The 12,991-nt window shown below is 52.7% G+C and overlaps 1 protein-coding gene across 1 annotated transcript; it reads right to left on the reverse strand.

The window, feature by feature from the left end:
• Positions 1-6,802: 6,802 nt before the first annotated feature.
• Positions 6,803-8,466, reverse strand: ASCL2 (achaete-scute family bHLH transcription factor 2). Its single transcript, XM_075162772.1, has 2 exons — positions 7,653-8,466; positions 6,803-7,549 (listed from the first exon to the last, which is right to left on the reverse strand). The coding sequence occupies exon 1, from the start codon at positions 8,180-8,182 to the stop codon at positions 7,664-7,666; it is 519 nt and encodes a 172-aa protein (XP_075018873.1). The 5' UTR covers positions 8,183-8,466; the 3' UTR covers positions 6,803-7,549; positions 7,653-7,663.
• Positions 8,467-12,991: the final 4,525 nt, after the last annotated feature.

Below are 12,991 nucleotides of genomic sequence, written 5' to 3' on the forward strand. Positions count from 1 at the left end.
AGCCCTCATCCTCTGCTCCTTGTCCAGCTCCGGGTGATTTCTGCCACGCGCACACCGAGTGCCGCCCCTGTCCTATGCCCCAGATCCCACCGAGGGTCCTGCCCGTGTAGCTCGGGTCCAACCCACCATGGGATGTGCGAGACATGAACACTGCCCTTGCTTTCTCCAGCGGGTTTTGCTGCACAGGGGGGGTTGGTTATGATTTCTTCTGGGCCTGAAAGAGTGCTCAGAGGTCCCTTTAACAAGTTGTGTGCTTCTCTTTAACAGCAAGACTTGCCTGCCGGCAACCATTAGCTCTCTTCAGCATCGTAAACAGAGTCAAATTCAGCTTACACCACGTTTGAACTTGGCTTAGGCGCTCGTTTTTCTGCCAGTACATCGCTGTTTTCAACTCCAGTCAGCACTGGTTTGAAGTTATTACTGTCTGGTGGTTGGGGTTTTTTTGGTGGTGTATGCATCCTAAATGAGCTTTGTGGTCTCCCCACTTCAAAAGCCTCTCTGCTCTCACCCCTCTTCACTGGCTGTCCTCTAGCAAGACCAAAGACCGAAGGGTATAAACTATCCCAGCAGCGTCCCAGGTCCGTGCAGCACGCGGGGATGCAGCCGCGGGCCAGTCATCCGTGCTGCTGGAGAGGGGTTTTGGGGGAATCGGGCAAGGAGACGGTGCAGAGCCGTGCCGGGGCGCACCCAGACCCCGTCCCCATCCCTGCCTCCATTCAAATCAGACCCAAATAGTGTGCACTGCAAACTTCCAGCTGCTTAAAACACATTTCACCCTCTCTGTGGCCCAGTTTGCTCTGGTGCCAGGTGTCTCCCGGGCAAGGAGAAGCAGTGATGGGGGCCGGCTGGCCGGCGCAGAGCCCCCTCGATAGGGAATCGCGCGCAGGTGCTTCACCGAGGGGAGCAGCCGCTTCCCCTGATACCAATTGGCTTCCTTTGACATAAGCAAGTCCCTGGTGAAGGTGGGCTGGTGCCAGGGGTGCGGGAGCCAGCAGCCTGCGAGGAGGGTTTTGCAGGAATGGTGCTGGTAAGAGGATGATGGTATTTACTAATACTTCTAAACTAGATTTTTTTTTTTATTTACCCAGTGGGTTTCACCTGCTCTTTCTGTGTATGGTTCTGCGAAAGGGACTGTGGCTCCTTTGTGGAGCCTTGAAGGAATTGTGTGTGTGAAAGTGGGAAACGGAGAGAAAGGGAAAATGTGTTACAGTATTGCAACACTTCCTCCTAGTATTTCATATCCTGACAAAATTCATCTTTTTTTTTTAAAAAAAAAAAAATCTTGAAGTGCCTCACTCAAGGGAAAGATATTTGCTGTGTTATAAAAGTGTCAACATTTCACTTACAAATTGGTCATTCTTTTGGCAGTGACTTTAACAGAAAATTCCCCTTGGGGCTATCATGCCTCTCTCTGTTGGTTTTTCTTTGCCTTTAAAAAAACAAAAACAAACAACTTAAAAAGCAAGCACAATTTACTGGGTCTGGTGACTGGATAACTATTGTACTGCAGGCTTTAAGTGGTGGGGCTGAGGCCAGGAGATGAAAGGAGATCAAGAGGGGAGAGAACTGAGGCTTCTCCAGCAGCAAGGTGGATGCTTCTAGGTCAAAGCTTGAAGCGCTGCCCTGGTCCCTGCAGCCAAACAATCGTCTTACCAGAAGTTTCTCCTTTTCTGCTGTTTATACCTCTGATCTTACTAACATCTACCCATAAACAGAAGCATTTATAGAGTTGGGGGGGGGGGGGGGTGTCACAGCCTAATACTTCAAGTCATTTCTCTGTGCTGCTCGCTCTGATTTAACGCACTGCGCCTTCCACTGCTGACCGCTTTCTTGCACTTGTTTCACCGTTTCATTTCCATGTTCCTCTACATGACTGTTTATTTCTCCTCTGGTATAAAACACCACTGATAACTTGGGCAGATATTAAACGTTTGTCTTGTCTTGGGTTTTTCCTGCTCGTCGTGTGTGGATGCTGGTGTTGGAGCCTACCAGCTGGCTGGGGTTTCTCTGAGGATCTCGCTCCTGCCTCACCCGTATGTAGCACAGCCCTGCTAGGACTTGTGTGGGTCACTTCACTTATTCTTTTGCCACCTTGTTGTGCCTTGACAGGCACCTTGTTGAGGTGACAACAGGAGTGAGGGGGGCAGGCAGCACTCTGCAGAAAATGAGGATTTATTCATCCTGATCTGAACGCTGATCTCTGATTGTAGGCTCTCAAGAACAGGGGCGAATCTCCATTTAAAATACAGTGGAAATCCCAGTCTCTGCTGGTTTTGCCACACTTTCCCTAAGCTAAGGATGCTGATGTTCCCCTTCAATTTTCCCCTCTTGATGATGGGGACAGCAGAGGTGCAAAGCAGCCCCTCTTACTGGGAAGTGCCTTAGCTATGCCACTTCTCCCGTTCTTGTACTAGCTTTAGCCTCTTCCTCAGTAGACCTTTATCATGGGAAGATAATGGATAGAAGTTGTTACTTGAATATAATAAAAAGACTGAGCACTGGTTAAGTGTAAAACCTCTCCATGTCCTCAGACTCAGCTACAGGAGCATCCACTCACTTCTCCAAAGCACAAGCCCACAGCTTGAAAAGACCTGTGGTGAGGTCCCAAGGGATGCTCTGAAAGCACCTGGCAGAGCTCCTCTGTTCTTGTGTGCCAGGGCGTGCACAGAGCTCAGAAGGAGCCGGGGGTTCATGGTGTCCCCAGGATTTTAAGTCATATATTATACCGCCCGATAGCCTCTTAAGGGTGCGACGTTAACTTGTGATTACAGCTGGTGCTGCTTTAATATTGTTAGTCCATTACTCCCAGGTATACCTTTGGCTAACGCTTCGTTGATGGTAGTTTCTGGGAAGAAAACCGAACCCTTGTTGGCTGATGCCCAAACTGGGCAAAGCCAGGCCAGCTCTGCCTGCCGCTGACTGTGCAAGGGGCTGCCCTTCTCTCTTAACTACGCACGCTCCCAGGCTCCTGGCCCCCATCCAATCCAGATAAGAAATGACTGAAAATTGGTACTGTTAGCTGACTATTCTGTGACCCGCATGAAAAAAGTGAAATGACCTCGGGACTAGTCTTAGCACAGAGCCGTCTGCCCACAAACCATGGCAGGCAAAAAGCCTTGGTACGCAGACCAAAGGCTGGCAAGACAAGTATTTTCCTGGCGGCTGCTCCCCGCAGATGGGAGGGGAGGCAGAAGCAAGCTGATACGCAGAAGCTCGCCTCGCTGCTGTAGCAGCGGTCTGTAACGAGATCTTTACAAGGCGTTAATGAAAAAGTGAGTTGTTATAAATTGAAACCAACCGTTTGGCCGTTCTCTGCGGGAGGATCTGTGGTAAAGCTGGTATTTGCTGGTGATATGATGTGGTGGTAGGAACAGGAGAAAGCCCTCTTCCATTGGACTCATCTCTTAATGTGCTCCGAGGCAGGGATCTCCTGGAGACCCCTGAGGTGCTGGGGCTCTGCTGCAGCCACTTGCTCTGCAAGAAGGACCAGCAGGATGGCATCATCCTGCCGTGGAGATGCTGCAGGGTACCCAGAAGCACCTTCCTAGTGCTTCTTGTGGTGCCTTCAAGCAGGATGCCTAGCCTTTTCCTACCAAATTACTTTTTTAATAATGTGAAGAAATTTGGAAGGAGTGTAGCCATGGAGCTGAACCTGAGGTTGCCCGTGAGGGGTGACAGCATCATTTAAACACTACCGTGCAATAATGCATGGTTCATCGCAAGGAACTATTTTTACCACGTGCTGGGCTTTATGTGCTTTGGGTAACAAGAAAAGCTTCAGCCTGAGCAACTCAAAATGCCAAAGGAAGGGAACGTGGTTGAAAATTGAAGGGTTCTTTCAGCCCAGGGAGAGGGGCAGCTAATCCTGACACCGTCCTGCAACTTGTTTCTGCTTCATTAGATGTGTCTGTGACCTGTGAAATGCTGCACAGGAAAATGAGAACCTGTCGGTGGATGTAGATATGAGAGGTTTACAGAAGTGTGTTTTGAGGCTGCACATTGACAAGTCTGTGCCTCCCGGCGCCCTCGGCTTGCTGCAGTTTTTTTGGGTTTCTGGTTGTTTTTCCCCCCCCTCCCCCCTTCTTAATTCTCAGAATTCCTCAGCGTGTTTCTTCTGCCTGAATCTGGCTCTTCTGCAGCCCTGTACTGAGGGCTGGCTTTGTGTCTTCCTGGGGAGCTGGAGTTTCCATTTTAGGCACTGAATTTCTAGCTATACATCTAAAGAGAAATGATGTGCTCATCAGAGACATTCCCCATCCCTGCCCCAAGTGTTTCGGGTAGCAGTTTAGGCAGGCACCCAGGCTTCCTGGAAGCCCCCACGGGAGCCCTTGGTTCATGGCCACTAACTCGGACACCGAAAGTCCCACTGTCACGTGGCGGTGGCTGCTCCAGGCAGGGGAAGCACCTGGCTGAGAAGGCAGGTCTGGTGTTACTCCTGCTTACAGGTGACTCTCATGGTCAGAGGGCTTTCATCTCCAAGTCTTTGCTCTGGCTCTATTTTGCATAAATGAGGCAGAGAGGTCTAAGTGTGAGCTTTTATAGTCAGGAATCCTCTCAACTTGGTCCAAGCAGTCTTCAGGTGGCTGCAGTTGAAGAGAACAGGAGCGAGCCGGGCTGGCTGAAGGTACCTGCTGTCTCTGCAACTGCTAAAGAACCTACCTTGCATCCTCCCCAATGCTTTCTTAAAAGGGCAGAATGATTCAATACCCCTCTCACTGGTGTAGCCTCTTTAGCAGCCTGATCTGAGAATCTGCTAGTGACTTGTGGTCACCATGGTCGGGGAAGGAAGTCCCTCTGTCCATCTTGTGTTTCTGAAACAGGCATCCATCCTTCTCCTTGCACCCGCTTTCCCCTCAAGTGTTTGGAAGACTCATGACCACCTTGGGTTTTTTCAAAGTAAATTGCACATTCCTGACTTCCCCCTATTTAGTTTCTATTGAAACACTGGCTGACAGCATTAGGGTAACATGTGATGCCGACCAAGCTCTTTTTTTTTTTTTTTTTATTTTTTTCCCCTGATATTAGTATTGCTTAAGTGAAAACTGTTCATAGCTGATTTCTTGCCAATACAGTTACAATTGATGCTGCTTTAAAGTTGCTGCAACAGTATCTTGGGTGATCTGGTGAACCTAGTAATGATGCTGGGAGTTACTTGACTGAGAGCTAAACATTGCTTTTGGAAATACGAAAATGAACAGTACCCCTAAGGAAGGAAAACACGCCCTGCCAAGCAGTAGTAAAACCCTCTAAACAAATGCATTCTGCCATAATGGGACACTTGTGCAGATAAACACAGCAGTCCTGATTTTTCTGAATTGCTTGGAAAAGGCATGCTGTTGTTTTAGGCTGAGAATAAGTATGTGGGAATCTGCATGGGTTTATGCCTGACTGAATTTTTGGAGGTCATCTGTGAGGATGAAGCCCCTAAACCCCCACTGGGGAAAGGTACCATGTTACCCCCCCACCACCACCAGCCCCATCTGCTGCTGCAAAGTGCAGCAGATCACTTAACGCCCAGGTCAGCCCACAGCTCTCGCTGGGGCTGTTGAAGAGCCATACAGGGCAAAACCTTTGCAAGCAATTTATTAAGCACTTCCATTCCCAGGGCCTTTCAAAGGGCATTAGAGCAACTTTGACTGGGGAATGAACTTGAAGACAGTAACTATTGCTTTTGCTTGCAGGCTCCTAAATGCTACTTGCTATTAAAGCCTGCATTTTCCTGTGGGTTTTTTTTTTTTTTTGCTCTTCAAATGGAATCATGTGTGTGGAATACTCTTACAGATCTGGATTATAGAGCACCCACTGCACTTACAGAATTTGGGACTGCTGAGTGATCATACTCCTGAAAAATTCTACCTTCCCAGTACTAACACAGCAGAGCGATTATACACACAGTCCCTGCAAAGTAGGTCAATTTTAATAACTCTTTCTGCTTTGTGTTTGCTCAGCATATTCTATAGGCCAGCCCATTTTGCTCCATTTGACTAGTAACATTCACTAGAGCTAGTTAAGAGAAGTAACAGCCTCTGCTGTAGTTTTTCATGCCATCATCACTGTGTTTTATTTCACAGCCATCTGTCTTACCTCTGGCTCACCTCCACAGAAGCAGGTCTTCAGCACGAGCCCAAAAATAACAGACAGAGCTTAGGAGTCTCTGACAATAGTTTCTAAGGAGCAATTCGTGTTTTCTTATTGCCTTTAGATGAAGTATATGTTCATGCAGCTGAAGTTAGAGTAGGTCAGAGAGGGATACTGTTGGTTATGCGTGGGTTTTAAATGACAACACTGTTCTCAGAGATGCAGCTCGCCTGAATGAAGGCACCCCAGCTTAACTCCTGAGAGTAGCTGCCAGAAGAAAATTCAGATACCCGCTCCCTCCTCACCTTCCCATTACTCTGCCCTCACGGTAGGCAAGGGCAGCACAGCCTGCAGCACCTTCTGCATGCCCTGGAAAGGAGTTATCAGCACTTTACCTGCCCTGTCTCCTATACACATCTGCATGTCCCCATACATCATCTCTGCAGTACTTGCACCAAGGTGCTGAGTTCATAAAACTTGAATGGGGGGGAAAAAAAGCAAGCCTGGAAGTTGTGCTGTGCTGCTCCTTGTTCCCTTCTGCACATGAAACCTGGTCCAGGAGAACTGCCTCTCTGCTGTATCACTCATCGCTCCCCTCTCCCACCCCCTCAGGCAGAAGTTACCTTGGGCATTTCTGGCAAATACATGCATCTTACAGCCCTGAAGCCATTTATAAATAGATTTTTATTTATAAAGTCAATTTACATAAAATATGATACTCTTTTAAAAACTGCATATGTACAACTTAAGAAATCCTAGCAAGTGCATACAAAAATGCCTTCAATACATTTTTTTTTTAAAAAAAAAAACTTCAGTTTTCAGAGAAGTGGACCTTCACACCAGGCAAACTTGGACACCACGTTAAGACACAACATAACTTTACAGTCTTTTACTAAAGTGTTTGGAGAGAAAAAAAACCCACCTTTTTATCTAAACTGTGTATGTTCCCAAAACATTCTAGCTGGCAGTGTTCAAGAACAAGGGAATAGGACTTGCTAAAAATAGACCCATCTCCTCACCCCTTTTCTCTAAGGTTTCTTGTACAAAAATAAGTCTTCATACATCAGTGTTCCCATAGGCAGTTCAAGTTACATATAAAATAGAATCTGACATGATAAAAAATTCCCTCCCCCTCCAGAAACAAGGAAGCATCAAGTGTTTTTCATTTCTTTTGTTTTTTTTTTTTTTTTCCCACCCCTCCAAAGCAGAACGCAGCCGTGGGGGGAAGCGGGGTCGCTCGGGCCTCCTCTCCGCCGGCAGCTCCCGGAGGGCGGGTGGAGCCGCTGCCCCGGAGCGGGTAGCGGAGCCCCGCCAGTCATTTACACCATTGCACTTTCCACAGCCCGAAGACGACGGGTGAACCCGGCGAGGAAAACAGCCAGCGGGGTCCCGCCGGGGTGGGGGGGTGAGTATTTTTGGGGGGGGGGGATGCTGGCTGCTGCGGAGAGCGAGGGCGCTGAGGTACTGCAGGCTGCGGAGAGATTTGCAAAGAGCCCCGATGGGTACGTGCCCCGCTCCCCCGAGCGCCGGGGGAAGCGGCACCCCCCTCCCCTGCCCGCCGGCTCCCCCCTCACCTCCCGCCGGGTCAGTAGCTGCCGAGCCAGCTGGTGAAGTCCAGCAGCTCCCGCTCCTCGGGGCTGAGCGCCGCGTCGTAGCCGCTCTCCTCGGAGGAGCAAGGCGAGCCGGGCACGGAGGAAGCGAAGGAGGGCGAAGCGGAGGAGTAGCCGCCGCCGCCTCCTTCCCCGACGGCCGCCCGCCCGCGGCCGTCGGGGAAGGCGGCGGCGGCGTCGTGCTCGTCGAGGAGCCGCTGCAAGGCGCGGATGTACTCGACGGCGGAGCGGAGGGTCTCCACCTTGCTCATCTTCTTGCTGGCGGCGCCGTGGGGGACGTGCTGGCGGAGGGCGGCGAAGCCCAGGTTGACCAGCCGGACGCGGTTGCGCTCCCGCTCGTTACGACGGGCCACGGCGGCCGCCGCCGCCGCTCCGGTGCCCGGCAGGGCGGCGAAGGCTAAGCGACGTTTGCAGCGCAGCAGTTCGGGGGAGGCGGGCCGCCGGCGGCTGCGGGGGGCGGCGGGGGGCAGCGGCGGCAGGGCCCCGCCGTTCATCGCCGGGCGGCCACGGCGGCGGCTGGCGGAAAGCGCGCAAAAAAAAAAAAAAAAAAAAAAAAAAATTCAACAGAATTTCAAAAAAAAACCACCAACTATATGTTAAAAAACGAAATTTAAAGGGGAGAGAAGGCGAAAGGGGGTGGGCAGCGCGGGGGGGCGGGGGTTTACTCCCACCCCCCTCCTCTCCCGCCGCCGCTCCGCGCCTCTGCGGCGGCCGCCGCCGCCGGACGCCCCTTATCAACGCGCCGCCGCTCGCGAGCCCCCGCCGGCCGCACGCGCCGCGCACGCCGCGCCACGCGCGCCCGCCGCCGCGCCCCCCACCCGCCCTCCCCCGCGCGCGCGCGCGCCCCCGCCCCCGCGCGCGCCCGGCGCGTGGCGCCGCCAGCCCCGCCAACGAACACCCCCCCCCTCACTTTGCGACTTTTTCCTTTGATCGCCGCTTCTATTTTTATATTTTTAATATTTTACTTTAATTTACTTTTTATTATGACTCGGGGGAGGGGCTCCCCTCCCGCCCCGCCTCCCCCCCCCGCATCCCCCCCCCCGCATCCCCCCCCGGCACACGGGCGCGGGCACGCAGAAGCAGCCGGTGCGGTGCCAGCCCCGGGTCCTGTCCCTTCAAACGTGCCATTCTCCCCCCGCAAAACCGGGCACCTCGTGGGTGACGGCGGCGGGGAAGGCGGCGGCGGGCGAGGAGCGGCCCCGGCCCCGGGAGCGCGGCTGCCCCCCCGCGGGGCTCTCCCTGCGGAGCGGTGCGGGGAAGCAGCCCTGCCGTCACACGCCGGGCTCGGAGCGGTGCGGGCACCTGGCTGCCGGTCGGTGTTTGTTTTGCAAAGCGAAGGGATACAGCGGGACTCTGCTTTTGTACAAAAAAAAAAAAAAAAACAAAAAACAAAACCCAAAAAGTTTCTGGCAGTTCCGTAAGTCACCTTCCAAAGGCCGTTCTCTGCGGGCCGACTTTTCAGGCTGAAATGAGAGTTTCAAGGATAAAGGCACGGAAAGGAGAAGGAAAATGCAAAGCTTTCGTGGCTCGGGGCTTGCACCCGGGCTTCCCTTTGCTGTGGCACGCGATCCCGCTTGGCTGTCCGTCAAGCAAGCCTTGCTTCCAGCTCCGGCGGGAAGAGCGGCAGGGTAAGGTGCTTTCGGATAGCTGAATTTAACGGGGAGGACAAAGGAGCTGCGTCTTGGTAGCCCGGGAGCTTGTGGTGAGAAAGAACTTGCACGGTGTTTTGCTAAATGAGCAGGGTGGATGGAGGGGGGGGCTACGTGCACCCACTGCCCAGGGGCTACGGTCCACTCAGCTTCAGCACGGCTTGCAAGACGTGCTGTCCTCGGGGCTTTGCTCCTGCCCGGCCTTTAAAAACAAAACACCAAAAACCAGTGTGATGCTAAAACATCTCCGACAGACCCTTTCACTGGCTTCGTGGGGTCGGCTCAGGCCCTTTCTGCATTATCCCCTTGCCAGCCGCCGAGCCGGGGCTCATGCGGCCCCTCGGCGCGACCATCTGCAGGAGGTGGAGGGTGCTCATCCACTTGAGGGTTTGTTAATTGGGGTAGGAGAAGTGCTAATTGCCTTCTGCAGGGTCTCCCCCCACCCAGAAGCGTGCGGGCAGGGAGGTGTGGGGTAGTTCAGTTATGGGGCTTCATTTTTTGGCAGGGAAGAGGCTGAAAGCCGGGGTCTCTGGCAGCAGCCTGGTGGCAGGGGCGGGTGCGTGCCCGCAGCAGAGCCTTCACCGCACGGGTAGGTGCCAGCGAGGCTCTGCAGCAAGATGCGGGTATCAAAGTAAGGATCTGTATCCCCCTGGCTACCCTGAACCGCTCCGGTGCTGCTCCTGGGGTGTATCTAAGCCAAAAAGAGTAATAACAAAGAGCCATCCATGATTTCTAGAGGCTTTTTTCTACCTGCGTGGGGTATTTAGGGAGCAGCAAGGCTCCACCACATTGGAGGAGAATATTTTTCCCCAGGCTCGGTTGCAGTGGCGGTGGGTTGAAGGAGCAAGCCCTGCTGCAGCGTCGCAGGCAGCCAGGTTGAAATTCCTGGAAGTGAGAGGAAGGAGCCTGCGAGTGCTTCGTGTGTCTGGAAATCCCGCTCAAGCATGCGTCAGGCTTAGCACCCAAATTCGATGGCTTTCGAGACGTTCTTGGCCGTGCCGTAGACCCGAGGGAAAAACCGTGAGCAGCCGCGCGGCTCCTCTGAAGGGTTTGGCCCAAGAGGAGCAGCTCGTGGCGCGCGGCGCGGGCACGAGCGTTTTGCCTGGTGGGTTCCTGGGAAGCGCAGGGGAGCCGCTTGTGTGCATAAACGTGCTCGTGTGCGCGAGCGGTCGCAGGATCGCTTGCTCAGCTCAAGCCACTTAATGCTGGCTCTTGTCTTCAGTATCTGCAAAGCTGGCTCGGCTGGCGCGGGGGGTTCACCTTGCGCTCACTAGCAGCGGTGGCTTAGGCAGAAAGGGCATTACTGCGGTGGAGTAATATCGATGTTCTTTTATTACCCCATCTTTAGTTTCTGCTGCAAGCCTTTCTCACAGGAAAGAGGAAGCTGCTGTCTTTGAAGCTGTTCAGGAGAAAACCTTCTGTATCAAAAAGCCACGCTCAAGAGTAATAACTGGATTATTATCGTACAAAAATAACTACAGGGAATTTTTTTTTTCATTACTAATGCACCATTCAAACACCAGTAAATCCAGTCTCCAGGGAGAGCGTGCAGCCTCCAGCCCCAGTGATTCCACGCTCAGCTCGGTGACAAACTGGACTTGGCCAAATTGGCTTCAGGGCTGCTGATGGCGACGCGCGTTTCCAGCCAGACGTGGCTGTCGGGGCCTGAGCACAGCACAAAGCAACTGCTTACGCTTTCTGAACAGTACAGCTGGTTTCCCGATAGTCTGAAGGAAGGTAGGTACAGCTCGTACTCTGAGAAATGTAATCTTATTTGAAATCTCTTTATAAAGTTAATGACTGTGTAAGATCCAGTAGAACAAGACATCATTAAACACTGTCTGTGTTCACAATCAACTTCCTGATCGTAATCTGGGGAGAGCGAGCATCCAGCGATGTGCTACCCGTCCCCAGAGGGTGAGGAGAAGAAATTCTCCTCTCCTGGCACAGGTAAGGCAAAAGTGATAAACGCGGGGTTGGCGTGGACACCTCGCCGCCCTGCGTGGCTTCGGCCAGCGTGGTGCGAGGTGGGCGAGCTCTGCTTGGAGAGAGGGTGACTGCAGTGAAGGGCCTCCGAGCCCTGATGCTACGTGTTGTTTCTTGCGTCTGCCAAAGGTGAGGGCAAAACGCTGCCACCGGAGCTGGCACGTGCGTCGGTGGGAGCGCGGCAGACGAGGCGCTGGGTCGGTCCCGCCGTGACCCATGCGCTACAGGCAGCTGACGTGAGCTTCTGGGGTTTTTTTGCCAAAACTTTCTGGACCTCAGCGGAAAGCAATAGAGGTCCCGTTGTGATAAGGCTCGAGAGAGCAAATGCCAGAAATAAATGGCGAGGGGCAGTCAAGCAGCCCCTTTCTCCCTGGCGAGCGGGTGAATCCCCGCTTGCCAGGCTGGGCTCCGCTCGCACTGGTTTTGCTGGGAGCAGGGCTAGAGTTGTGTCTTTAGGTCTATCACCAGCACAGCTGGTGCCTGGGCAGCTATGGTTTGCAATTAGATACCACGTAGAAAAGAAAAAAGAATTTAGTTGAAGTAGGGGGGTGTGCTTTAGAGCTATGAGTACAGTTGTTTCACTTTTGGGCGGAAAAGAAGTTTATTTGAGTTTATTCTTTGAAGGGAATTCCCTGTCTTCAGCTTATGGTCTTTCTTGGGCTTGATGAGCTTTTTAAAATAAGTCTTCTGACGTGTTTTTTTGCTCACCTACAATTAATTTCAAAATGCCTGGGAGTCACTGGAGGATTTCTGAGACACCCTTTGGAAATAATAATAAATAAGAAAGCCCTCTGGAGATTTTATGATTTCTCTCCAGTTTTGTTTCTTCCAAGGCAGCCTCCAGCCAGCCTTGTTTCCATTCACAGCCCAGCTGTATGAGGCATCCGAAGCTTGGCAAAGCCCAGCACCTCCCCCTTTTCTCCTCCCCTTCTTGAAAAGAGACAGCCCCGGGTTTAAAAGTTGATTTTTAGCTTTGATTGTGCGTCTGTGCTATATGAATGCTAAGCAGCCTTTACAATGCATCCTTGTGATGTGCCCGGGAAGGCGGGCGCGGGCTGTGAGGTCTCCCTGGCTTTGCGTCGTTCATACGGCTTCGCTGCGGTTTGATAGGGGCATGTTTTATTTACGAGCGAGCTCCAGGGTGAATATGACCATGTTACGGGCAGTAGCTGAGGGACCGAATGGGCTGAGCCAGTGACACTTGTAAATCTGCCACATTTCGAGCTATTTTCTACCGTGGAGGAGAGGTATTTTCCCTGACGGTGGTGTAGGCTGGCAAAGGAGGAGGCTCCCGAGGACCTGGCAGGGATGTGTCCTGCCTGGACGATGGGTGTAGTTTTGCCTCCTGGGGCAACCTCCTCTCCCCTGCTTCCAGCGCATCCTTTTGCAGGAGCACCCCAAAGCCTAGGGGGAGGTTTCTCTTACCTGCTGCCGGGCTGGAGTTCGAGCAGCTGGGGCTGAGGTGCTGCTGCGGCATCACTGGTGGCTGCACCGATGGAGCGAGGGCCAGAAAAGTGGAGGGTGAGAAAGCGCTAGCAGGAATTCAGCCTCTTCTCCTCCACTTACGTTGAGTCTCCCAAGTTCACCCCATGCAGCCAAACACATCAAATCCCCCAGCTCTTTTAGGACACCCATCTGACAGCGTGGGCAGCATTTCCCTCCAGCTCG

Source organism: Calonectris borealis, chromosome 14 (genome assembly GCF_964195595.1).
Source record: "Calonectris borealis chromosome 14, bCalBor7.hap1.2, whole genome shotgun sequence".
NCBI lineage: Eukaryota > Metazoa > Chordata > Aves > Procellariiformes > Procellariidae > Calonectris > Calonectris borealis.

Bases quoted from the DNA above. Each gene is read 5' to 3' on its own strand.
- ASCL2 (XM_075162772.1), bottom strand. From the start codon at position 8,182: ATGAACGGCGGGGCCCTGCCGCCGCTGCCCCCCGCCGCCCCCCGCAGC.